Source organism: Fomitiporia mediterranea, assembly GCF_000271605.1.
Source record: "Fomitiporia mediterranea MF3/22 unplaced genomic scaffold FOMMEscaffold_15, whole genome shotgun sequence".
Taxonomy (NCBI): Eukaryota; Fungi; Basidiomycota; class Agaricomycetes; order Hymenochaetales; family Hymenochaetaceae; genus Fomitiporia; species Fomitiporia mediterranea.
Window position 1 is genome coordinate 975785 of NW_006760400.1, and position 23672 is coordinate 999456.

The 23672-nt window shown below is 46.4% G+C and overlaps 9 protein-coding genes across 9 annotated transcripts; 5 read left to right on the forward strand and 4 right to left on the reverse strand.

Moving 5' to 3' along the window:
• Positions 1–1660: 1660 nt before the first annotated feature.
• FOMMEDRAFT_170881 (uncharacterized protein) lies at positions 1661–3457 on the reverse strand. The gene is made up of 6 exons (XM_007271013.1): positions 3179–3457; positions 2437–3117; positions 2283–2374; positions 2038–2217; positions 1906–1983; positions 1661–1855 (listed from the first exon to the last, which is right to left on the reverse strand). The coding sequence occupies exons 1-6, from the start codon at positions 3308–3310 to the stop codon at positions 1786–1788; spliced, it is 1233 nt and encodes a 410-aa protein (XP_007271075.1). The 5' UTR covers positions 3311–3457; the 3' UTR covers positions 1661–1785.
• Positions 3458–4012: 555 nt separating this feature from the next.
• On the forward strand, positions 4013–5996 carry FOMMEDRAFT_128927 (alpha/beta-hydrolase). The gene is made up of 11 exons (XM_007271014.1): positions 4013–4406; positions 4474–4542; positions 4593–4732; positions 4853–4980; positions 5033–5067; positions 5124–5143; positions 5204–5254; positions 5313–5378; positions 5444–5482; positions 5543–5837; positions 5902–5996. Exons 1-11 carry the CDS (start codon positions 4154–4156, stop codon positions 5982–5984), a joined length of 1179 nt encoding a protein of 392 aa, XP_007271076.1. The 5' UTR covers positions 4013–4153; the 3' UTR covers positions 5985–5996.
• An 89-nt stretch (positions 5997–6085) lies between these two features.
• Positions 6086–7484, reverse strand: FOMMEDRAFT_170883 (uncharacterized protein; the record flags this gene model as incomplete). The annotated part of the gene is made up of 3 exons (XM_007271015.1): positions 6086–6490; positions 6563–7286; positions 7345–7484. The coding sequence occupies 3 exons, from the start codon at positions 7482–7484 to the stop codon at positions 6170–6172; spliced, it is 1185 nt and encodes a 394-aa protein (XP_007271077.1). The 3' UTR covers positions 6086–6169.
• A 568-nt stretch (positions 7485–8052) lies between these two features.
• On the forward strand, positions 8053–8890 carry FOMMEDRAFT_161470 (uncharacterized protein; the record flags this gene model as incomplete). Its single annotated transcript, XM_007271016.1, has 5 exons — positions 8053–8118; positions 8280–8318; positions 8382–8403; positions 8497–8702; positions 8753–8890. 5 exons carry the CDS (start codon positions 8053–8055, stop codon positions 8888–8890), a joined length of 471 nt encoding a protein of 156 aa, XP_007271078.1.
• A 237-nt stretch (positions 8891–9127) lies between these two features.
• Positions 9128–10087, reverse strand: FOMMEDRAFT_23474 (uncharacterized protein). The gene is made up of 4 exons (XM_007270854.1): positions 9743–10087; positions 9583–9669; positions 9286–9514; positions 9128–9199 (listed from the first exon to the last, which is right to left on the reverse strand). The coding sequence occupies exons 1-3, from the start codon at positions 9853–9855 to the stop codon at positions 9490–9492; spliced, it is 225 nt and encodes a 74-aa protein (XP_007270916.1). The 5' UTR covers positions 9856–10087; the 3' UTR covers positions 9128–9199; positions 9286–9489.
• Positions 10088–10105: 18 nt separating this feature from the next.
• Positions 10106–11366, forward strand: FOMMEDRAFT_170884 (uncharacterized protein). Its single transcript, XM_007271017.1, has 3 exons — positions 10106–10753; positions 10818–11047; positions 11112–11366. The coding sequence occupies exons 1-3, from the start codon at positions 10136–10138 to the stop codon at positions 11296–11298; spliced, it is 1035 nt and encodes a 344-aa protein (XP_007271079.1). The 5' UTR covers positions 10106–10135; the 3' UTR covers positions 11299–11366.
• Positions 11367–13806: 2440 nt separating this feature from the next.
• FOMMEDRAFT_95979 (uncharacterized protein) lies at positions 13807–17410 on the forward strand (the record flags this gene model as incomplete). The annotated part of the gene is made up of 14 exons (XM_007270921.1): positions 13807–13914; positions 13973–14108; positions 14179–14384; positions 14431–14508; positions 14570–14728; positions 14779–15455; positions 15506–16010; positions 16060–16164; positions 16234–16495; positions 16550–16761; positions 16821–16955; positions 17010–17054; positions 17102–17223; positions 17278–17410. Coding segments are annotated over 14 exons (2883 nt in total), but the record flags the coding sequence as incomplete, so codon positions are not given.
• Positions 17411–17873: 463 nt separating this feature from the next.
• Positions 17874–18892, forward strand: FOMMEDRAFT_161474 (uncharacterized protein; the record flags this gene model as incomplete). The annotated part of the gene is made up of 4 exons (XM_007271018.1): positions 17874–18065; positions 18229–18591; positions 18702–18785; positions 18863–18892. The coding sequence occupies 4 exons, from the start codon at positions 17874–17876 to the stop codon at positions 18890–18892; spliced, it is 669 nt and encodes a 222-aa protein (XP_007271080.1).
• Positions 18893–19022: 130 nt separating this feature from the next.
• Positions 19023–23020, reverse strand: FOMMEDRAFT_149041 (uncharacterized protein; the record flags this gene model as incomplete). Its single annotated transcript, XM_007271019.1, has 7 exons — positions 19023–19076; positions 19202–19309; positions 19404–19435; positions 19862–19907; positions 19938–21287; positions 21349–21841; positions 21891–23020. 7 exons carry the CDS (start codon positions 23018–23020, stop codon positions 19023–19025), a joined length of 3213 nt encoding a protein of 1070 aa, XP_007271081.1.
• Positions 23021–23672: the final 652 nt, after the last annotated feature.

The following is a 23672-nucleotide window of genomic DNA, read 5'->3' on the forward strand; positions in this document are numbered from 1 at the left end:
TAATACTATTGTAATAATAAAACAATCTATTACACATCATTTACAATATACAGACAGTGGCAAATTACACTGGCTACTCTATATAGAGATTCAACATGACAGAGAGCATAGATTCATCAGGATGTGTCAGACACATTATATTAATAGTATAATAGAATGTTACAAACTTATGAATGAACAAAGTGTACAAACACTCATACAGCCTGGTACACAATTAAAAACAGTATTGCAAACTGATAACAATAGAAAACAAATGTCTGATATACTATACATGAACATGGTTGGTGCACTTAGATACATTACAGACTGTATACAGTCAGATATAGCATTTGCAACAAATCAGTTAGCTAAATACCTTAATGACCCTAGTATGGAGCATTATCTGGCACTTAAACATTGTTACATGTACTTAAAAACTATGAACAATGTCTGGCTCCAACTCAGTAGTACAAATCAATCAATATTGAACAGATATACAGACACAGACAGTATGATGCAAGAAGGGCATTGTGCAATATCAGGATATACATTTTACTTGAGCAATTCATTAGTTTTGTGGTCAAGTAAAAGACAAACACTGGTAGCAAATTCAATGTATGAAGCTGAATTAATAGCTCTTGCAAGAGGAACACAGGAAGTGATCACACTTACTCATTTAGCTGAAGAGATTCTGCAGGTCTCTGATACACTAATTAATATCTATTACAATAACAATGCTGTTATACAAACAGTTATGTTAGACAAACTCAAATATTCAGAACAAACAAAGCATTTAGATCATAAGAAAGATTTTATTAAATGCTACATTGAGTTAGAGTACATAAATGCAAAATACATACAGACAAACAATTAATGAGCAGATATATTAACTAAAGCACTACATGTACCACAAGTCAAACATCTTACCAGTTTACTCAGACTAGTAAGAGTTTGAAGGGGAGTATTATGAGATGATTAGTTCATCAATAGACAAACCACAAGATGATGACTTCATAATGTCTCAGTTAGAATACATACAATATAAGGATGAGAGACACTGAGCAGTCAATTGTCACCTCACCCCTTGTCTATGCATGCCCCCCTTAAGTTTTCCCTCTCAACAGAATGTGTGAGTGTGGCCTCTCCTATCAGACATAGTGTATCACCAAGCTTGAGTAGCTACAGATAAAAACCTTGACTGAGATGGTGGAGTGTGGAGAAAATTACTTCTAGTTCAAGCTGCATCATATCAGAGATATTGAGCAACGAATGCTTTGATCTGATAGGTGGTCACAGTGTGCCACACTCTGGATCAAAAGGCTTAATTAATTGCAGTATTATTTGACCTTGTTCGTTGCAGATAAAAACGACTCGCCTTAACCAATCGGATTTAACTCACTCCACTCACAGAAGTTCAACGACTAGAAGACCATTGTATCAGAGTCACTCTACTGGACTGTATTTGTAGCAAACTCGGTATGTGGTATTTGGCGGGTCTTGCTGCTTAGGAAGATGGTTGTTCAGTCACACTACGTCGAGCACCTGCAGCCCCTGAAAGACTTATCTGCCAATTTTGATGCATAGTACCGGTCTGTGTCCAAGGTTTGCTATGGCTTATAGCCGCCCCAGCAAGCAAGTTGCAAGCAGAATTGGCGAGACGACGCACATGATCATTTCCGAGATCAATTAAATTTATTGGTACAGAAAGCAAGAAAGCACTTAGCACATTGCACAATTAAATATGTACTGATGCATGATCCGGTATAGTCACACTTCGAAGTTCGAACAGTTAAAAAAGGTGAGGATCTATGCTGGCGGTGAATATTGTCTAAGTTTGACACCAGCTATCTCAAACACGCGAGCGGAGGATGCATCCCTGACAGAGAATTGAGCTTGTAACTAACTTGGAAATTGAACGAAACTTACATTTTGTAGCTCAGGTTATAAACAACTTCTCGTATGCCGTTCTGAACAATCTTGATAGTACACTTTAGACATGGGCACCTGCAAAACAAGTAGCTTTAGAATAGCTTCAAGTGTAAGCAATCATGCACCTACGTGTTACAATAGATAACACATCCCTTTCCTCTCTCTCGGCCCGCCTCAAGAAGGGCATTTTCTTCCGCGTGGATGCATAAGCACTCCTCAAAACCATCGACTGATCTAGGTACGCCCTCATTGCATCGCCTGCAGCCACCTTCGTTACAGTTGGGTACACCGTAGGGAGTTCCGTTGTACCTGTAAAATGTATTCAGCCATACATATGATATGAGGCAGAAAGTGATTGCTATAAGTGTAGTTACCCTGTTGCGATGATTGAATGATCTTTTACTAAAATGGCCCCAACTCGTCGCTTCATGCAGTTTGAACGATGTGACGCTAGCGCTGCAAGTTTCTGTACAAGAGTTACTGTATGTCAGCAGGGTATAATTAAACTATGCAGTGCAACAATATTACCATGAAATATGAATCCCAGCTTGGTCGAAGGCGGTCCACATTGAGAAGGTCGATTAGTTCGAGATGGTTATACAGCCGTTCGAGAGAAGGGAACGCGTTGATGACATTAACATGGCAGAGGTGCTGGCTCGCAAAGAGGTATGCAGTCGTGACGCTATCTGAATCGGGGCCGAATGACACACGGTCGTCATCAGAGACAAAATTTTCCAAGGACTCCGCAGCGGCCTGCGGGCCATGTCGGCTAGAAGACATCAAAGTGCGGTTACTAAAAAAAGAGAATTTGCTTGGTGGAGGTGGGGAACGACGATACTTCTGGTAGCGCGCATAGCGCGTCATGGTAGGTGCATCAACGCTGACAAGCAACACGAACGGTCGCTTGAGGAACGGCTCGAGTACGGCTCGCGTCGTGATATCTTCAGTGACGAAGTTATCCCGCCAATTGCGCGTGACGTGATCAAGGAGCCGTGCTGAGTCTGTAAAACCAAGCGTGCCATCGATATCTGGGACCAAGTTTGGGTCAGACTGGCGAATTTCATCGGCTATGTTTGATGCCGAACTAGATGTCATTGAGATGAATGAACGGGGATCATCAACTTTCAAACCTGTTTTGTTACTGGAAACTATTGCTTGAGATGCACCGTCCTGGCTTACAGGCGGTATGCTTGTCGGGTTCTGATCCTGCTAAGCATCGTGGATAAGGTCTTGTCGACGAAATTAGAGAAAGAAAAGAATATATATGTACCGGGCTGGAAACAGTCTCTTTTGCATTCCCACTATAGACCAGACGAACATGCTTGAACTTCTTCCGCTGAATTAAGTAGTCCTTAATAGTAGACTTCCCAGATGCCCTAGTACCAATGATGATGATGAACATCCGATAACAGGGCTTCCTGCACGATCGCGGCAGGACGTGGCCAGTGGGCGCGCAGGTTCTAGGTCAAGCAGGTTAGTTTGTGTTAAAATGACTGTGCATTGGGAAGATTTATTCTCGAGGAGGGCCCGAGCTGAAGCAAGGGGGTCCTGGTACGTCTAAGTTTGCGAGTTGAGTTTGCCAAAAAGCCGAGGATCAAAGCAAACTAAGTCGCTTATATAAGAAATATTTCGTAATCATCATGACAGCGTCCAGCCTTTTCACCGTGCAAACGCCCCCTGTATGACACTCTCCTAAAGATTATGTTAATAATATAGTGGACACTCAGATAACGAAATTAACTCTTCTATATCATTCACTTCGGCGATAAAATTAATCTGACAAAAAATAATAAGTTATGAATTTATCAGGCAGGAATTTTGACCATATTCAATCGCATATATTCACTTCCGAGCACATTTCTCTGCAGACAAATTCTGCAGATACTCTTGAAATGGCGTGTATCAGAATGGTAAGCTTTCAGAGTTCCAGAAGTTCAATTGGTGAACTTCTCCCAACTGGAAGGAATGTCAGGCAAATTACGTGAGAAGTTGAATTTATCACTTTTCTGTGCTTATCTAGCACTTCTTCCTAAATATCTCCGCTTTTCTGACCAATGCCTCTTGTCTGGAAGCTCTAGTTGCGGGAAGCAGCCAGGTACAGAATCCAAGGGTATTTAGGCAATTTTACAGATCCCTGATCTGCGCGCGGAGATAAAGGTAATTTCGGACAGGAAGGCATTTGTTCAATGATCGATGATGTATCCCTGCACGCGCCCACGGTTCTCTCTGCAAATGGGGTCATACGATGCTATGTGTTGGAAGCGAAGCCTCGAGGCCTGTACTGGGACTGTCAGTCACCTTGCTGGCAAGCGCGCGCTCAAGTGGCACGCGTACTCCTTTACGTCCTACCATCATCCTCCGTCGACAACCGCTCTCGCTTGACTCGCATAGCAATCTACACACTTACACTGATCTGCTTGAACCCAATATTTTAGGTCTTGCGAGGAAAGCTCTTGCTTGGGCGCTTTCTGGCACTGTCATGTCTCTTGCATCAATTGGTATGATCGGGGTCTCGTTTATTATGCCGCACATTAAGCTCAAAAATGATGCACGGTGCGGGCTCAGTATTTAGTTTACTACGTCATGGACCAAACATTATGCTCTACCCAGGCGCATTTGAAACCCATCCAAGAGGTAAATATCCATATTTCACATAATCCCTTTCGAATATTGAACATGTTTAGAGGTACATCTTCCCTCGGCATGGGGACTTCAATACGAAGACGTAACACTCACCACTTCGGACAAAATAAAGATACGAGCATACCTTCTTCTTCAACCAGATCAGGAAACAGGTTCCCAAAAAACATCTATTGACTCCCCTGCAAGCTACTCTCTTCTATTTGTGCTTTGTGAGTTTGCCTAGGGCGATCAAGCTCGAAGTATACATCAGCCAAACTAATGCTTGTCTAGCAGACTAGGAAACCTCTGATGCGATGTGCAGGAATATGGTCATAGGCCTACTGTCATCATGTTTCATGGAAACTGTGATAATATAGGATATACCCTACCACTCGCTCAAATATTCTCCAAGAGAATGCGATGCAATGTCCTCATGCTTTCACCTCGCGGGTAAGTTTCTCCCAGGTGGCTCAAGGCAATTGGTGACTAAAAGTACGGGAAGTTATGGGCATTCTGAAGGTAGACCCTCAACAAAAGGTATTATTCTCGTTCCCGTTTGTATTAGAGAAAGTTAGTGATTGTCCAACTCTCAGGATTTCAACGCGATGCCGACGTAAGTGATACCGTTTCGCTTGTTCCGCAAATATTTTCCTGTTGAACTCCCTAAACTAAGGCTGCTTTAAATTTCGTCCTTTCTCATTCAAAACTATCCAAAGCACCGATTGTAAGCACAGGTCGTCGAGCGAGTTTTCATTGAATAACTGATCGTAATACCAAACTAGGTCCTCTATGGTCAGTCGATAGGTGGTGCCATGGCCGTCGACCTGGCTGTCAGACACGCTGACAAGGTGAATCACACGTCTACTTCCACATTCTTCTTAGCTATCACCATTTACTCAATTGTGTCTCGTAGATTGCTGCTCTGATAATCGAAAACACCTTTACGTCCTTGGTATAAAATTTCTCCATCATACAGCAAATCAGTAGACTGACAGGTGTCATATGCACAAAGCGCCGCCTCATCCCAGAAATCATGCCCATCTTCACCTTCGTTGCCCCTTTCTTCAGACAATGGAACTCTGCACGAAAGCTCAAGCGATTACCACACAGAGTCGCATTGCTCATGCTGAGCGGTCAACGCGATGAGATCGTTCCTCCCAAACACATGCGTGAACTTTGGGAAATCGCGACTGAGGTTAGCTCACCATCGTCCAAAACGAAGAGCGTTGGGGAGAGCCAGAAAGCAGACAAGGACGACAAGCCACACAGGAGTGGCAGACTTGTCGAGATTCCGCAGGGCGGACATAGTAAGTTGTCTGAAAGTCGAGACGTCATGCAAGGCTTCTGGGGCATGTCTAATGCACATTGCAGATGACACGTGGGATGATCCCGCTTACTGGGATGCAATCGAATCGTTCCTGGAGAGCTTGCCCACTGGATCTAGCGCAAAATGAACGCTTATACCCAAAAGACTTTAAAGTCGGCGATCTTCTATTTCTTTTTTCATTTCCTAGGTAGTATTGTTACGTTTTTCATAGATGGACATGATGTGTATGACTTTCATTTTGGACAATATGAACACTTGCAGGAAACGTGGGTTAATAAACATTAGCTCGTAAGAAAGATGAAGAGTAATCAATCATGAAGCTCTGTTTCCGGTCTTCTCTGGTAATTTCTTCGTGCCCTCTCTTGCCCTCCGCTTCGCCTTCGCCTCCGCTCGGCCCTTGGCACGCAGTGCTTTCGCAGCCCGCATGTCCTTCGGCGCAGTAGTACGCAGCTGTTTGATATGAGTCGGCTCTAAGCGCCCACGCAGCACGTCAATACGTCTCGGTAGGATACTTTTGGAGTTTGACGCATTGCTGGACATAGGCAAATCTGCAACGCCGGCGAGCCAAGGTGCTACAACGGCGTCCACAGAGGATAGCAGAGATGTCAATGAAACGTCACTGGATAATGATTCCTATAAATAGGTTATATTTGATCAAAAATCAGCGAAATAGACGATGTACTGCGGTGGGATTGAGATGCATACATCAAGAGCTAGGACTGCTACACGCCGAAGACCCAATGCTTGAGATAAGGTGCTTTCCGTACCCTTCGGGAGCGAGATGAGTTTGATCCATCTGCCCGGATCTTTGGTGGCACTGTTGAATGCCGCGACAAGATAAGGGAGGTGTGATACGAGAAGTGGCGGATCGATATCTGGGCGGCAAACGAGAACAGTACGGATGGGCGCGTTCGGTCGCTGCTCGCGCGACGGTGCGCCCGTACCTGGCGCTGTCATATCATCACCCGCCCTCTCGTCTCCGACATTGTCGTCATTATGCTTTGAAACGTCTGGATTCACGCTGGAGGGAGACGGAGAGATGTGCAGACGCGGTATTCGGCACTGCTGCTCCAGTTGCTTCGTAACAGCATTGATACCAACTGTGATTCTTCGAAAAGCTTCCGGGGTGGGAACGGGTACCTCGGGGGCAGGTGGGGGGGCAGACGCCATCTTCGTCTCCGTCTCTGTCGACGGACCTGAGTGAATATCATCATCGATCCCCTGTTGCTGCTGCTTTTGATGCGCTGCATCTGAGTCCACTTGATCTGGAACATTCAGTTCGGAGCGCTTCAATTTTTTCTGTGCTCGCCGTTGTCTTTTCGTCGTGCGACTTTGTTTTTGCCTGCTGTGATTATACTCCGCAAGGCCCTGCATCAGTTCAATCACTCGAGCCAAGATCGCATTTTGTAGATTCGGAGCGATTATAGGCCTAAATTCTTGGGAATGCGTCATTGCAATGGCATGAATTGTAAAAGGACGGGACGGACCATTTCACCTCAAACGGATTAGACAGAACACTTTTGAAAACCGGTCTTCGCTCCCCGCGGTCCTTCGCCTTCCTATTTGATTGTTTACCATGTGTACGAGCTAGTTGATCTTGGGTTTGAAGGTTCAACTTTGAAGACATTTTGTTTGCTACCCACGGTGTACGGAGAAAGGGCAAGAAGATGACCGCACCAAGACGCTCGACGCGGCAGCCTTTTGCCGCGTTCCGTCATCAAGGACTCACTCATACGAGTTTAACGATGATGCTTTTTCATAGACGTTGTATTGAAACTATTTAATTCAGCAGAAATGACGCTCCGGTGTACTCGAGATAGGCTGTACTCATTCATGAAAAATGGATACACCTGTTGGCTTTTACCTGTAACTAGCAACCAGTCTCGGGGTCTCAAAACTCAATTACATCGGCCTTAGGTGTTGTTCGTCCAGGTATACGAAGTGCATTGGTTTGCGAGCCAGTATTGCACTGGTCAGACGGTCACAGGGTATGTTGTCATTTGTCAAACTTTCCGCGGAGTAGTTACATTGAGCTATGCATGTTTACATGGTCGGTCTCAGGCTGCGGTCGTGTTCTAAACCTGGCATCACTTTTCACCCTCATCTAAGATTTTGACTCGACCACTCTTCGCTTTTCGGGTTGTGTCTGAGGTTGTATTGGAGTCTCTATCCTAAAGCCATCAAATATATCGACCATGGAGAGCCACATGTCCCTACCGTCATCAGGGAATGGAATCACCGGCGGCCTTGAACGGGTTTTGGTGCCTTCATACTATTACTACTATACTTCCACGTGTTCCAGGCGATTGGCCTACAGAGACTCGACTGCATCAGGATACCGGTGGCCACAATCGCCACGCCTTATCGACTCCATCTCTGACTTTGCGCTGCCGCGATCTGCTCTGATATGCTCACAATCCAGACCCGTCTACTAATGGGGTTCCGGAGGCTATTCAGCGATGTGCGCTGAATGAAATCTTCTTCAAGTCCAAGTACTGTGGTGCTGCGCTGATGCCTTTGTTAGAGACCTGACTCGTGCGAGAAGGGTTTGATATGATGAAACGTGGTGTCTTGTCCGCATGGAAATTGTCAATAACCTTTTTCGCATTTTCAAAGCTATTGTTTTTTCGCGTATTCAGGGCAACATGAACTCCCAGCTTTTGACTTGTTCGCCTCGACTCACGTCTTGGCTCTGTTACGCGACAACCTGAGATCCGGAAAGGGTGCTGTATTAGGTTTGGAGTACCGCGGTTCCACTTTTGCTACTGGGATTCCTCGGAGATTCGCACTCCAGGTCGATGCCCAGAATGCCAATAGTGGTTCATTCCCTTTAGAAGCTAGCCTTGTGAGTCACTGTTTAAGCTCTAAATAAACCCCAAAAAATGACTTGAAAAGCAATTGACTTTCATAGAAATCGATCCGTTTTTGCTTCCGGAGTGGTTCATATCTGAAATAAACATTGTCGTATTTGGGTATGTTCTCGGTCGGAACACAGGTTCCCCATGGTCTAGGGCCGGATCGCAGGCTTATTGATCTGATAGCCGATAGAACCGGTCAATAGCATATAGATCATTGGAATTAGTCTGCCATTGATAGGCACGAAATGGTAGCAATTCGGAATGTTCGTATTTTCTTCGACGATGAAGGCGAAGAGCATTACTGATCTTGGTGATGAAAATGAGGGCGGAATAATTGATAAGTATTACAGATTTCTTTTTGTAATTTTGTCACGGTCCGGCACTGACCACGAGGCATGCTAGGCTTTAGATGGGCGGTTCCAACCACTTCCTTTAATGCCACCATCTGCTACTGTACTAGGCCGGCTTTTCCGCCTGAGTCAATGTTGGTCTTTCTTTTGACCTCGGGTGGTTGATTTCATCTTGCCATACTGACTCGCCTGTCGCACGAAACGTCCGTCATGCCCATAGAAGTACCAGGCCCCATACGACAAAAATACGCGATCTTTTAACGCAGTGTCTACTGTCCAAAAAAGGAGAAATAAGATGCGCCGGCAAACACTGTAGTGGAACAGCTGACCTCCACCGTTGTCTTGATCAAAACAGCACAAACGGTTCCTTCCAAAGACACTAGACTCGGTGAGAGTGACTTGCCTGTGCGCCTAGGATTATAATTTAGAGTATGTTTCGTTTAATTGAGGTGAGATCATTTGTTTGGTATTGATCGATTCGAGAACCGAGATTGACTAACTCTTAAAGCCTGTTAAGGTTAGGATATTCGGGAAGCTCGAAATGCGGTGCCCGCTGTTTGCGAGTGCGGGCAAGACTTGATCCTCGTTTGCGTCTCTTTTTCGGGTGAGCGACGAGTGATCTACAATGAAACTCGATGATCTACTACGCAATGCACGAGTCTCTAATGTATGAACAGGTCATCAATAGAACAACGCGAATTGGGCTGATGATGAAAAATAGGCGCTCACTGTATCTGGAAACCGCCTTAGTCGCCGGGTCGAGAACCGACACGGCGAAAGTCTTATTCATGACGTGAAGCTGTTCAGTATCAACTACTACGGCGAGTCACAAGCGAGCCCCTCTCCTAGGAGCCTATGGGGTCCTTCATTATGCAGACTGAATATCCGTACAGCTTTTGGTCAGTCTATTACGGCGGAAACATACCAGGAAAATCATATAGATGGCCGTGCCTCCTCCTAAGATACTTAAGGAAGGATACCTGGGATGACTCGTTATCAACAAGTTCCTACTCCCTCAAAACAACTACCTCAGGCCTTCATCTACTTGCTCTACTTGCATATTCTCTGAAATGCCTGCACGTACCGACGGAAGCATCAATACCACTACGTACCGATCGTCCCTGGCCCTTCCCACCGATGCCTTGAACGCCATGAAGCGTGATCCGCGTTCCAATATTATCTCCTCTAAAATAGAGAAGTACCGTGCAATGGAGGGCCGTGGTTTTCGTCTCCAGCCCGACGAATTTTGGATCGTCTGCTCAACAACGCGTACTACCTCACGCGGTTCCGAAGACAAGACGGTTGATTTCGTACTTGCATGCACATACGGTGTAGTCGGAAAATACCCTATATTCATCTGGGGTACCAAGCTCGAGGACGATCTCACCGACGAGTATCTTGAGGTCCGCATGCGGAACGTAGTTAGCGAACTTTTGAAGAACGTCTCTCCGCGCCGTGTATACTCGATATTTGCCGTCCAGCCGGTCGCGCAGAGTTTTGCAGCACATTGGTCCTCTGCAACGCGTATCAGCATCATCCCAGAGCCGTACTATGCTGCGAAATTCTCTTACTGCACTACTAAGACATTAGCACCAGCTCCTTCTGCAAATGGAGTAATCATGCGTGTTGCAGAGGACCATGATACCGAGCAGGTTGCACACTTGTGCTACGGATTTGCAGCAGATTCTGTGAGTAGCTTCTCGGTAAATCGCTCTAAGAAATAAGAATCTAATCGTGGGTGTGTGCATGTAGCCTCCGTTTGTATTGACTAACGACGGAGCCCGGGCTGAGGCGCGTACAATGATCCAGGCGAAGCAAGTATGGGTGCTTGAAGTTCAGCATAGCCGGGGATCGTCCATTGCTTGCATCGTTGCTCTGACCCGTGCGAATGCAAATGTCATGGCGATCACGAAGGTTTATACGCCACCGGAATGGCGCCAGCGTGGCTATGCACGCCGTCTTGTCCGTAAAGTTTGCGATCAGTAAGTCAACCTTCTATTTTGACGCGTAAATGTAGCTAATCAACGGGCATCGGATCATTATCAGCCTCTTCACAGTCGAGCACAAGGACTACGTCGTTCTCTATGTTGGTCATGATAACAGTGCTGCCAACGTTTACAATCGCGTTGGATTTGTTGCGCTCGAGCCCGGAACTCAATCACAGTTCAGGTCCGTTGAGAACTGGCTTGAGCTCGGTTTCGACCGTGCAAAGATTGATCTCGGGCACTGGTAACCAGCTACATGCATTCTTGCCACAATGCTCTCAGTATCTGTTTCAAGCATTACTGTGGCAATAATCTCTTTTGCATATTTTATCTAAGTTATTACATTACACTTCCAACCCCACATTATTTATTCCGGATGCAATTGTATACTTTCAGATGCAGATATAGCCTCATCCCTGTGTTCCAACGTCACTACTGCTTCATTTGGATCTTGTTATGTCCACATCTGTAGTATGCCTATCCCAGGCCATGCTGCTCTTCTCAATTCTGTCTGCTATTTTACTATTGCACTAATCTATATATTTGGTGTCGGAACATTTGATACGAATTGGAGTAATATGGTATCGTGCGAATAAAAAACCAAATTAGAAAGTTGAGTTCAGACGCGTCGCGGCACGCGTGTTTGGCGCGACTTGAGGTACCAACCACCAGCAAGAGTTGCCGCAGGCAACAACGAGCTCTCAACGCGTAATTATGCCACCAAGACGCGCAACTCGGAAGGCTTCTGTCCCTCCAGAGTCCAACACACCGTCTCCAGAACCATCAACTATACGGAAGCTATCTGCGGCCAAAAGGAAACGCGTTGAAGACGAACAAGAACTGAGGGAGGAAGATGAAGATGACGCGCTGAAGAAGACAAATGCGAGAGCTAGGAAACCCGCATCGCGTCAGGTTACAACTTCCGCTGGTAAAGGGAGAGCGACCAGCCGGAAACTATCTGCAACTGTCGACCAGGAAGAAGACGAAGGCAATGCTGAGGCACAGGAGAGAGATGCGCCATCGCCTCCCAAGAGATCACGGACAAGCACCTCTGATGAAGACGTGGAAGATGACGATGAAGAGGAGAAGTCATCTTCGAAAACACGACGAGGCGTATCCAGGCAGGTGAAACGCGCACCTGCACGGGCCGCGAGATCGAGACGCGTTGTTGACGAGGATGAAGATGATGACAGTGCATCACTGGCTGGCCAAGATGACGAAGAAGATGACGACTCATTTGAAGAGGAGAAACCAAAGCGCAAGAGCCGAGCAACTAAGCCACCTTCACGCGCGTCTTCGACGAGTAGAGTGACAAAGCCCACTTCGCGAACAACTACTGCAAAACCTAAGAAAGTTGTAAAGAAGGAAGAGCCTATCAAGGAGGCGAACGAGGATGAGTCAGACTTTGATGAAGTAGAGGATCAGATTACCGCTCGTCCTACGCGAATAATAGCCAGATCCTCAGAGCCGGAATCTGAAGCACCATCCGTGAAGAAAGTCGATGAAGAGTCCGATGATGAGCCAGAGAAATCGCTACTCGATGATCATCCTATTACCGCTGTCCCAAAACCGCGTCTTTCTGTCGTCCCGCAACCTCCCGTTCAAGAAGAACCTCAGGGTCCGAAATCTCGCCTTGTCATCCATAAGATGGTGCTAGTCAATTTCAAGAGTTACGCTGGTCGACAAGTCATTGGACCCTTCCATAAAGTATGCAGTTTCTATTTTTCCGAATGCGACACATGACATTAACCTTGCTTCAGTCTTTCTCGGCTATTGTAGGACCAAATGGATCGGGAAAGTCGAATACGATCGATGCATTACTTTTTGTATTCGGATACCGAGCGTCCAAGATGCGTCAAGGCAAACTGTCAGAGTTGATCCACAATTCTGCAAATTATCCCGACCTCGATGAATGTTCCGTTGAGGTCCATTTCAGGGAAATTATTGATCTGGTAAGCAATCATTGACAATGCAATCGTATAAATATTCATGAAGGTCCTAATTTCAGCCTGGTCCTGATGCGTTTGAAGTCGTACCCAACTCACAAATTGTTGTGGCCCGTTACGCTTACAAGAGTAATGGAAGCAAATACACCATTAATGGTCGCTCTAGCAACTTTACGGAAGTAACGACGCTCCTGAAGGGTCGTGGTATTGACCTTGATCACAAGCGCTTCCTCATCCTTCAAGGAGAGGTTGAGAGTATCGCGCAAATGAAACCGAAGGCTCCGAACGAGCATGAAGATGGTTTATTGGAATATCTAGAAGACATTATCGGAACAGCGCGTTATAAGCAACCGATTGAGGAAGCAATGACAGAACTGGATAACTTGGCTGAGCAGCGTACGGAGAAGCTAAATCGTCTCCGAATAGTCGAACGCGAGAAGAACGCGCTTGAGGAGAAAAAGCGCGAGGCAGAGGAGTTCCTTCGTCTCCAGAACGAGCACGTCCGTGCGCAATCACGGCTGTATCAGTGGTACTTGTGGAAGTGCCTCGAGGCGGATCAGCAGTATGCAGAAACGATTGTATGCGTTGTCTTTCCTACGTTGGCGTTGTGAAAGACTAATTTTGTTCTTCAGGAAAACTTAGAGGCCGAGCTTGCTGAGGAAACAGAACGCAACAAAGATGATATCCAGCATTGTCAAATGCTGGAAGAAAATTACGAAGAGCGTGTGAAGACCTACGAGGTATGTGTGGTCATTCATTTATGTATTGCATCGATTAAAGTCACTTTAGGAAGTTAAAACAGCCGCGGTTGAGGCAACCAAGAACCTCGCTATGTACGAGAAGCAGCAGGTTAACCTCGAAGAGCGTAAGAAACACGCAAACACGAAGGCCAACAAGTTGAAGAAGTCCTTGAAGGATGTACGTGGCAGCTTCTGCGCATATACACAAAATGATTCTAATACATACTTTTGGCTAGGATCAAAAATCAAGGGATGAAGCTCTTCGTTTTATTGACACAAACACCGAGAAGATGCAGAAAGAGAAGGACAAGCTTACTGAGCTCGAAGAGTCACTTGGACGAGAGGAGAATGTCCTTGAGGGCATTAGGGACAGTCTCAAAGGCAAGTACATGGAGCACAGACAACATCTATTCGTGTTTCTAACGGACATACTTGATCATAGACAAAACGCAAGTTTTCCATGACCAGATCGAAGTGAAGCAGAAGGAGCTGCAACCGTGGACCGCACAAATTAACGCGAAACAAGCAGAAATAGACGTCGCAGTCAGCGAGCGCGATACACTTGCTAAGAAGGCGGAGGCTGTGCAGAACTCTCGCAAGGACGCACAGGAAGCCCTCGAGCAATTGCAGTCTGATCATTCTGCAAAGGTATGGTTAGCACCGATTATATTGGACATGACTAATGAACAAATAGGAAGCTGATAAGGAAGAGCTCCAACGAAACAGGAGTAATCTCCAGAAGGAGCTGGAAGCTGGCGAAAAGAAGATCCAAGTACGTATTGTTGACAGTATGATGAGCTACGGATACGATCTTACATGATTGTGCGAGACAGGACTTGCAGAAGAGTGTTGAGGAATTGCGTTCCAAGGCATCATCAGCTCGTCAAAAGGTAGATGAAGCAAAGGCATCTCAAGCTGCCAATACCTCGCAGAACCGGGTGCTCGATGGATTAATGCGACTGAGAAACAGCGGACGCATTTCAGGCTTCCATGTGCGTTAATTATTATATACATTAATGCTGTTATGCTAAGTAATCCTCAGGGACGTCTGGGAAGCCTAGGGACTATCCCCGAAAAATACGACGTTGCTGTCTCAACAGCATGTCCGGCGCTAAACAACTTGATTGTCGATACTGTCGACCAGGGACAGGCATGCATAGAGTATCTTCGTAAACAGAACCTGGGACGAGCTTCTTTCATTGTTCTGGAGAAGCTCTCACAGACAAACGGCCTTGAGAAGATCGCGACGCCGGAGAACGTTCCACGACTCATGGACCTCATCCAGCCGCGAGAACCGCGTTTTGCTCCTGCGTTCTTCAAGGCTGTCGGCAATACCCTCGTCGCAAATGACCTCGAACAGGCGAACCGTATCGCTTATGGTCAAAGGCGGTGGCGCGTTGTGACACTCACTGGCCAACTTATTGATACGTCAGGAACGATGTCCGGTGGTGGAACACATGTTTCACGTGGTTTGATGAGCTCTAAGTTAGTTGCAGAAGCTGTGGAGCCCGAAGTCATTCGTAAATACGAACAGGAAAGCAACGACGCAGCAAGGAAGCTCGAGGTTGCACTTGCACAGCTTCGAGAATTCGAGACCTCTATGGACAACTTAACCCGGAGAGTCCCAGAGCTCGACATGTCATTACAGAAAATCGATCTTGACATACAAACGGGCGTGAAGAGGATAGCAGAAGCTGAGAAGCGAGTGCGGGAGCTAAAGTATGTTGACATCCTATTTGGTAGTTTTCGTGCTAATGAACACTCCACAGGTCGAAGAGCAAGCCGGACGAAGGAGACCTCGCTCGGATAGCAACACTTGATCACGAGATTGCTTCGTCAACCGCCGAACTCGAGAAAATCAAGAAGAAAGCGAGCGTTGTTGAGAAAGCTATCCAGGATCTCGAAAAGAAAATTCTCGACATCGGTGGTGCGAAGCTTCTTTCGCAGAAGTCAAAGGTCGACGGGATCAAGCTGCATATTAACCTTGCGATGGATGAGATCACCAAAGCCGAGGTGAACAAGGCAAAGGCCGAAAAGGACTCTGTACGATTTGCAAAAAATATCGAGAACCATTCGACTGCGCTCGAAGAAGTTGATGTTGAGCTCGAAGATCTGAATGGCAAGTTATCGGAGGTCAACAAGTTCGTTTCTGAGACTCAGTCGAAAGTCGACGCTGCCCAGGCTGCAGCGGATAACGCCAAGGACGATCTGGAGAATTTGAAAGCTGAGCTCGACGAGAAGACTGAACAGATTCAGAAGTTCAGGAAACGAGAGGTAGAGTTCATTTTCCCGCACTTAGATGAAATGCTGAAATGTCCTGCAGATGGAGATTAAACAGCATCTCAATGATGCAAAGAAGGAGAGTCATGAGAATGAAAGAGCTATCGAGCACTATCGTCTCGAGCATGACAAACTCAAGCTTGAGGAAGTCGAGTAAGTGCTATAATGATTCAATTGCTCACGAGAATATAATATTGATCATGTGACGCCTAGTGAGGACGATGAAGAGGAGGAAGATGGGGAAGGTGCAGCCGAAGCCAGGACCGAAAAGGCTGAAGGTGAAGCGGATGCGGCTCGACCATCTGAAGAGCCGACATCGGAAGGAGAGAAAATCGTCAAGCCTGAGCCTACGGAAGAAACAGTCCCACCTCCCAAGAAGCGAGCGCGTACACCTTCATTCGAATTGCATATATATTCTGTCGAAGAACTGTCACGGTTTAAGAAGAAAGAGCTTCTTGCCGACGTCTCTCTCTTAGATGGTACGTTTCATGACTTATTTCTCTCTGTTTCTTCATAGCTGACCTTAAACTCAGAACAAATTAAGAACTCGAGTCCCAACCTCGCGGTGCTCAAGGAGTATCGCAAACGCGAGCAAGAATTCCTGAATCGCGCAAAGGATCTTGAGGAAGTGACAAGTCAGCGGGACGCCCAAAAGGCTCACTATGATGGCCTTCGGAAGCAGCGATTGGATGAGTTCATGACAGGATTCAATGCAATTTCTGCGAAGCTGAAAGAGATGTACCAGGTATGTCGAATCCCTCGCTTTTAGTCCGCTCGATTTAATCTGTGGAAATTGGTCGCTAGATGATTACGCTTGGAGGGAACGCAGAGCTCGAGCTTGTGGATAGTATGGATCCATTCTCGGAGGGGATTATCTTTTCTGTTATGCCGCCGAAGAAGAGCTGGAAGAATATCTCTAACTTGTCTGGTGGAGAAAAGGTATGCTCGCCTCATCTCAAGTGTTTGTACCGTGACTGATGACTGAGTAACAAGACACTGAGTTCTTTGGCACTCGTCTTCGCTCTTCATGTGTTCAAGGTACGACTGACAAAGTTACCAAGTTAACCTTCTCTGACTTTCCTCAGCCTACGCCGTTATATTTTATGGATGAAATTGACGCTGCACTGGACTTCCGTAATGTCTCAATTGTGGCCAACTATATCAAGGATCGCACGAAGAATGCACAATTTATCATTATTTCTCTCCGGTAGGTCCCAGCTGTCTCGTGTGGCATCAGATAAACACTGATAGGATATTCTAGCAATGACATGTTTGAGCTCAGTCATCGTCTCATTGGCATTTATAAGACATCTAACGCAACTAGAAGTGAGTCCATCCGTCCTCATTTTCAGCCTTTGTGCACGTTCTTACCGATTACTCAGGCATCTCAATAAACAACCACGCCCTTAATGCTCTTCCTGTAACGCAACAATCAGCTCCACTAACCGCAGTTGTGCCGACTTCGTCCGTGTCAGTCATGCCGATTGCCTCTACACTGAGGGTGTAATTCTGTCTAGCATTTGATGCACATAGGTTAAACCTACCTGTACACCTTGATTGGATTGGTTGATTATACTTTTTTCTTGTGCTTCTGCGCTGTTGTATTATTTGCTATTACTATCTGGCTAATATGGAAGAGGCTTGATTTATATTACATTACATATCTTGTGTGATTGAAGAGCATCGGTGAAACGCGTCGCGTGGAGGCATGATTTGCATTTTTGCTTTCAGACCATCACTTGTTAGGTTGCCAACATTGATTACGCGCTGCTCTGCGTCATAAACAAAGTCTGATACATCTGTTGAGAGCCATCTCATTTACCAATCTACCTTATTCTTCTAATTAAATCTGAGGAAATGAATAACGGCAATGCGAGCGGGACACCGCCGCCGACGTTACCAGAAGATCAACTGCTCGAGCTGCTCACCCAGTTACAAAGGACCACACCGGAACAGGCAAAAGCGATCTTGAATGCGCAACCGACGATTGGGTATGCGCTTGTACCGCTGATGGTGAAGATGGGGATTGTTAATTTGGAGGTGTTGCAAGTGGGTGTTGTTTTTATTCATTTGATCCAGACATGTGGAAATCGAACGGGTTAACTCATAAGTTTTGTTTTCTTCTTGTAAACCGATATCACCGATTTTCGTTGCCTCATTCGAAACCGTTTAACCAAATGATTATTTGTGATCGTTTTCCCTGGACGAGTAGAAAACGCTATCATCGTACGCTGCTCCGGCATCAAATCAAACTGCACCTCCACCCGTTCCTACGATTCCAGCACACCTCATTCCATCTCAATCACAACCTCAGGCACAAGTACAAGCACATCAGCCACCATACGGACATCAACCAACTCCACCACCAGCAGTGGCACCCTACCCATTGAACCCGACGGCACCTGCCCCACAATATCCTGGTTACGCGCAGAATGGCGGGTATACCGGTCAGCAACAGCAGCAACAATATGGTGGACAGCAGCACCCAACTCAACAGCAACCTGCTGTGGGACAAACTTCGGGCCCAAATGCAGCAATGCTTGGTGCACTAGGGAATATACCTGATGACCAACGTGTATGTTCTTTTCTTTCCTTCTCCCTCCTCAATTTTACTTATTTTGCCTGTACTACCCATTGATTTCTGTGCATCGACTCTCAAACGAAAATATATATACATATATATAGGAAATGATCATGCGAGTCATTTCAATGACACCAGACCAGATCAATCGTCTACCACCTCAGGATCGAGCTATTACTATACAGCTTGTATGTGCATTACATTAACTTGCATGAATAAGGGGAAAGCAAGGACTGATGAGTGAAATATAAATATGTATATGTAGCGCACAACACTAGGCTTGCCTACAGAGTGATGGTACGAGAACGAGGACTTCGAAAGCCCTGGACACCCTGTACAAATCTTTCTGCTCAGGAAATGCAACACATGCATTTATCCACCAGAATATGACGATAGGAGGAAAAGTAAATGGGTACGGAAGTGATTCAATCAACGTCAACACCTTTCGATCGCAAATCATTCTTCGCCTGTGCAATTTCCTACGTAACAACCCAGCATCAATAGGAAGTTCTCGTATTTCGTATGAGAGATAGAATTGCATGATGTAACTCCATAGAGTAGCAAATCATTTTTGGAGGTGATTCAGAGTAGGAGTTGTACGAACCTTGATAAGTTCCTCATATGCCTCTGGCACATCATTAAATGTATACAATCCCCACCCGAGGGATGAAAGTGAGTATGCGCCGAAGGCTACGAGTAACCACCATGGTAACTATCCACACCATAAATTCATTCCATTCGACACATCAGATAGTAAAATAAATTATCTTCAACAAGAGTAAGACAGCGAGACGCGTGCCACGTACCACAGGAAGAATCTGCTCCGTAATAGACGTGTCTACAAATGGTATTCGCAAGATTTGGAACCAGACAAGCGCGTATGCCGTCGAAAGTGCACCAAAGAGAGTCAGGAAGCGCGTTAGACGAGTCATTCTTATGAGAAAGTCGTTTATAGCGAGAGAAATGTGTTATGAGCTTTAGTTTGAGTAGAAGTCGCGAACGCGACGTGTAAGAACGTGATTCAGTTCCCACGATTTCATTTACAATCCCTTCATTTCAAAACATAATATCTACATGATGACATGCTTAATTTTATAATACTCAACAGGCTCAATACTCATTGTATAGGAAATAAACAAAGGAAAAGATATAAGGAGTGACACTATTTATAGCTATATTTACTCGATTTCAATTTAATTGCAGGAAGGAATAGAACTCATCGTCATAGACCTTGAGACATGTCCAGGCCTAGATTTCTTCTTACCAACGTATGTATGCTCCCTAGCCAAATCGTCCTCTTCACGCGTTTTCTGTTCGAATACAGCAATCCGGTCACGTACAGGACTGAACCCATTAGAGCCTGACTTGCCACTAGGTCTAGATGGTGTGTTTATATGATGTGCGCCAGTCCCGTTGGAACGCTTTCGAGCCGATGGTAGAATAATGCGGCTTGGAGAATTATTAATGGAAATCTGTTTGTCCTCCGCCTGTGTTGGCGCCGTCTTGGAACGAGATGCGGATGGACGCCTAAGTTGGGACGCTTGAGTGGCTAGCTTCGAAGGTCTATTACGTGGAGGTCTCGATGGTGTCGTCGCAGCAGGATAAACTGAACCAGGGCTTTCGTCCACTACATCCTCCGAAGGATTAGCCACGCGAAGAATTGACCGCACTGTGTTTGGTGCACTTGAGCTTGTTCGCCTGTGGTGTTTCGGCCGAGGAAGACTTCGGGGAGCAGGACGTCCTTCTGGTGACGGTATGTTTTCCTCCTTTCCTTGAGGGGCACGCATATTCCTTGGTCCTCTAACTCCACGCACTCCTCCAGCTTGTAGTACGTGTCCTGAAGGTTTCTCGCGCACAGGCGACTCAACAAACATGTGTCCAGTGTGATGATTCTCGGAAGATAAACCAAGTCCACCCATCGAAGTATCCAATAACGATGAGCGGTATAAACTCTGCGAGTTATGGAAGTCAAAAGCACCCATATCAATCCTCGCACTCGCACACCCAACCATCCGCTCTACTTCTTCATCTGACCCCAAATCCTCTTCTTCCGCAAACTCATCATCAACATCTGCACTCTCAAAGTTCTCCCTGTTGTAGCTAACGTGAACTCCGGTTAAGCTACTGTCAAGAATGCACGAGTTCCGCATTCCACTAAGCATGGAATAGTCACTGAGCTTATAGTCCACAGTGATGTCCTCTTCGTCAAGTAGCGAAGATGACCCTGGGATGTCTCCAAGCGTGCGATTCAGGTCGTCCGCATCCTCGACGTTTCCGAGGTCGTGCATTATATGTTCGTCAGAAAGGTCTGGGAGAGGCATATTGCGTGAGGGTGGATAGGCCAAATGCGCATCCTGCGCCAAGTCTTCGCGCTCTACAGTGCTATACTGAGGAGCAAATCCTTCCGAGGGAGACTGCTCCATCCTCATTCCACCAATTACATGCGAGTCTGACTGTGAGTATTCCTCTGGCTTCGGCGTATCCAATTCGATAACGGAAGACAACAATGTTGACACAGAAGAGATGGGATCACACGGCGGCGGGTCGAGAGAAATGAAGTTCACGACACAGATAGGTAACGTTACGTGCACCGCTTCTGAGTTTCCCGTCATGGAAGAGACACCTAGAGCAACGCGGATGGCATAGTCAACTTCGATGAGACGGGCGCGCGGGATAGTCAGAGCGTCTGGCTATATTAACATAGAATGTGTCAGTCGTCGGTACTATCTCTTCGTCAAAAGGCAAACTTACAGGAATCATAATGGATTGAGTAACGATTCTCGTTTCGCCAGGCCCTACACCGGTCCACCATCCTTTTGCACTTGCATGGCCCTTCGCACCCTTCTGTCCGGCATGGAACACCACCTCAGCCACCCTCTTCTCATTTGTTACCGTCTCACCATCGTCTATATCGTCCATAAGAGTCCCTCCTGCGGGCTTGCAAAGCGTCATCGTCCTTACGAGTGCAAGCGACACGCTCTTCACATTCTTCTTCGTCTCATTAGCGATACGGCAGCGCACATAACAGGGTTGACCAGCAACCCATGTGATGCGGTGCAAAGAAGCTGTAAGTGCGAGGGTCCCGTCACCACCCATAAAGAGTTTCTTCGCAGCACGAGCGAGTGTTGGGTCTGGTGCTGGAGCGAGAGTCATGACTGGATCGAGAGAAGGCCAGACTTCGCATTCTCGATAGAAGTGAGATATTGAGCGTTTGGAAGATACAGGGTCGACGACTTTTATGGAACTGCGGAATGGTCAGTATGAAGGCGTCAAGTAAATGAGCTAATACATACGCAATGACGATGTATTTTATCGTTGCCCCTGAACGACTGTTAAGCACCCCTCTCGGTTTGCCACCTGTACTGATAAGAGGTATTTTCATTGCAAACTTCACAGTATAGTCCCCTTCTCCGACAGAACCAAAGCCATCATCGTCAACAGGTAGCGAAAACAACCCATCGCAGCCATTAGAAATGTCCATCAACGGAGCAGAGACTTGGTAGAAGATACTACGTTCCTCGTTCTTTGGCGTAACTTCGAATCCAGCAATTCGGACCTTGCCTCTTCCAAGTTGGAGAAGGTCGTCCTTTCTCTTAGGACGAACACGGATGAGTAGAGTTCCAGATATATAACCGCCTTCAACTGCGACGTTGCTCTCCAAATCCATGTCGAGCGCAACGCGCACGCGCGAACGACCTTGTTCAAGCATGACTGCGTCCTGAGAGTCCTTGCTCGTAGACTTGGGTTTCATCTTGCTCGGTTGGGCGGCGATGACCGCGCCTGACTTCACCTTTGACGATGAACCGCCGAGAAGAGCCTTCAACTCCTCTGACCTTCGGATGGGTGAGGTCGGAGAAGTACTTAATAAAGTCCCATGTCGCGCAAGTCCTCGATCTAGAGATGCCGCGTTCGCATATTCAATCTTGAACCGGTTCACAGACTTCCTCCTCTGTCTCTTCGACGGAAAGTCAACATCACTGTCCTCCATAGGTGTGAAAGCTCCAGGCTCGATATACTTTCCTTCTTTGAATCTCGATCCTGGGCCCGTTATCGATTCGAGCTTGTCCATTTCGACCATCGACGCACCAACTTCCGCGAGTAGTAAGCCTTTCATCGCTTTCGAAGATTGCATCGTAACTGGAGCTTGAGTCTGCGTCTGCATCTGTGCTTGTAGCGTCTGTTGTCTTTTGTACGGGTGGGCGAGATGTGCAGGCCCCTTTGCAGTGCTGGTAGACTCCCCAGCTACGGTCTTCCGCCTACGAGCCCCATGGTCCGGCTTCGCTGAGTAACTAGTATTCTCTGGGTCGAGAGAGCGTTTGACGCCAGTCGATCGTGCGATCCGAGAGGGCGAGGAGGTGAGTGGGGCAATATAGCTGCGATCCTGACCATGCATGTCGATACCCAGACCGACTTCGGGATACATTGTTGTGTTTCAGTAAGACTTTATGCAGGATTAAATGGGAGAAAGAAAAGGGAGAAAACGAGAACGAGTGAAACAATGAACGTGGTAGGGTTACCAAAGAACCAGTACCCGTCGTATAAGTCTCAGAGTACCAGAGTATCCAGACTGGAGCTAATTAGCCACGAATTAAATCGTCCGTGGATTCACAGATACTGACAGCCTGATTATAGTTCAGACTGAAAGTGTGTCAAGCTCTCGTAGCAACGTAGGTCTGTGTCCGTTACTTGGCGCACGTAAGACTTTGTCTAGTGCCAGCACCAGAATAAGCCGAGATATGAATGAGTGAACAAGATCGGAATCAGCTCAGGATAGAATAGGAGCCCAGAAAGCCACGGAAATCTAGCCGAGGCCCAGGACGAACCACCTGGCCACATGGACCGAATAGCATTGAGAAACACTTTCATTGATTCTTCTCTGTCTAGTCATAATCGTCATGGCAAAAGCACAGACTCGTGGCATCCGTCTTGCCAATAGCAACATAGTAGTACTGTGACGTGGAGAAGCACAGTGTGGATGTTGAGAGGTGACAATATGAGAAAAGAACTTAGGTTTATTCCCACGGTGTAAGGTTATGCTTTTCTGGTTTAATTGATTGAGCCAATATTGGCTAACT

Coding starts and splice junctions, on each gene's coding strand:
- FOMMEDRAFT_170884 (XM_007271017.1), top strand. CDS start 10,136: ATGCCTGCACGTACCGACGGAAGCATCAATACCACTACGTACCGATCG. Junction 10,754..10,817: donor ACGGATTTGCAGCAGATTCT/GTGAGTAGCTTC, acceptor GTGTGCATGTAG/CCTCCGTTTGTATTGACTAA. Junction 11,048..11,111: donor GTCCGTAAAGTTTGCGATCA/GTAAGTCAACCT, acceptor GATCATTATCAG/CCTCTTCACAGTCGAGCACA.
- FOMMEDRAFT_170881 (XM_007271013.1), bottom strand. CDS start 3,310: ATGTTCATCATCATCATTGGTACTAGGGCATCTGGGAAGTCTACTATT. Junction 1,984..2,037: donor TGTGTTATCTATTGTAACAC/GTAGGTGCATGA, acceptor CTTGTTTTGCAG/GTGCCCATGTCTAAAGTGTA. Junction 1,856..1,905: donor TATAACCTGAGCTACAAAAT/GTAAGTTTCGTT, acceptor ATTCTCTGTCAG/GGATGCATCCTCCGCTCGCG.
- FOMMEDRAFT_23474 (XM_007270854.1), bottom strand. CDS start 9,855: ATGAATAAGACTTTCGCCGTGTCGGTTCTCGACCCGGCGACTAAGGCG. Junction 9,670..9,742: donor CGCGTTGTTCTATTGATGAC/CTGTTCATACAT, acceptor CTCGTCGCTCAC/CCGAAAAAGAGACGCAAACG. Junction 9,515..9,582: donor AGCTTCCCGAATATCCTAAC/CTTAACAGGCTT, acceptor AAATGATCTCAC/CTCAATTAAACGAAACATAC.
- FOMMEDRAFT_128927 (XM_007271014.1), top strand. CDS start 4,154: ATGCTATGTGTTGGAAGCGAAGCCTCGAGGCCTGTACTGGGACTGTCA. Junction 5,379..5,443: donor CTGTCAGACACGCTGACAAG/GTGAATCACACG, acceptor TGTGTCTCGTAG/ATTGCTGCTCTGATAATCGA. Junction 5,838..5,901: donor GATTCCGCAGGGCGGACATA/GTAAGTTGTCTG, acceptor TGCACATTGCAG/ATGACACGTGGGATGATCCC.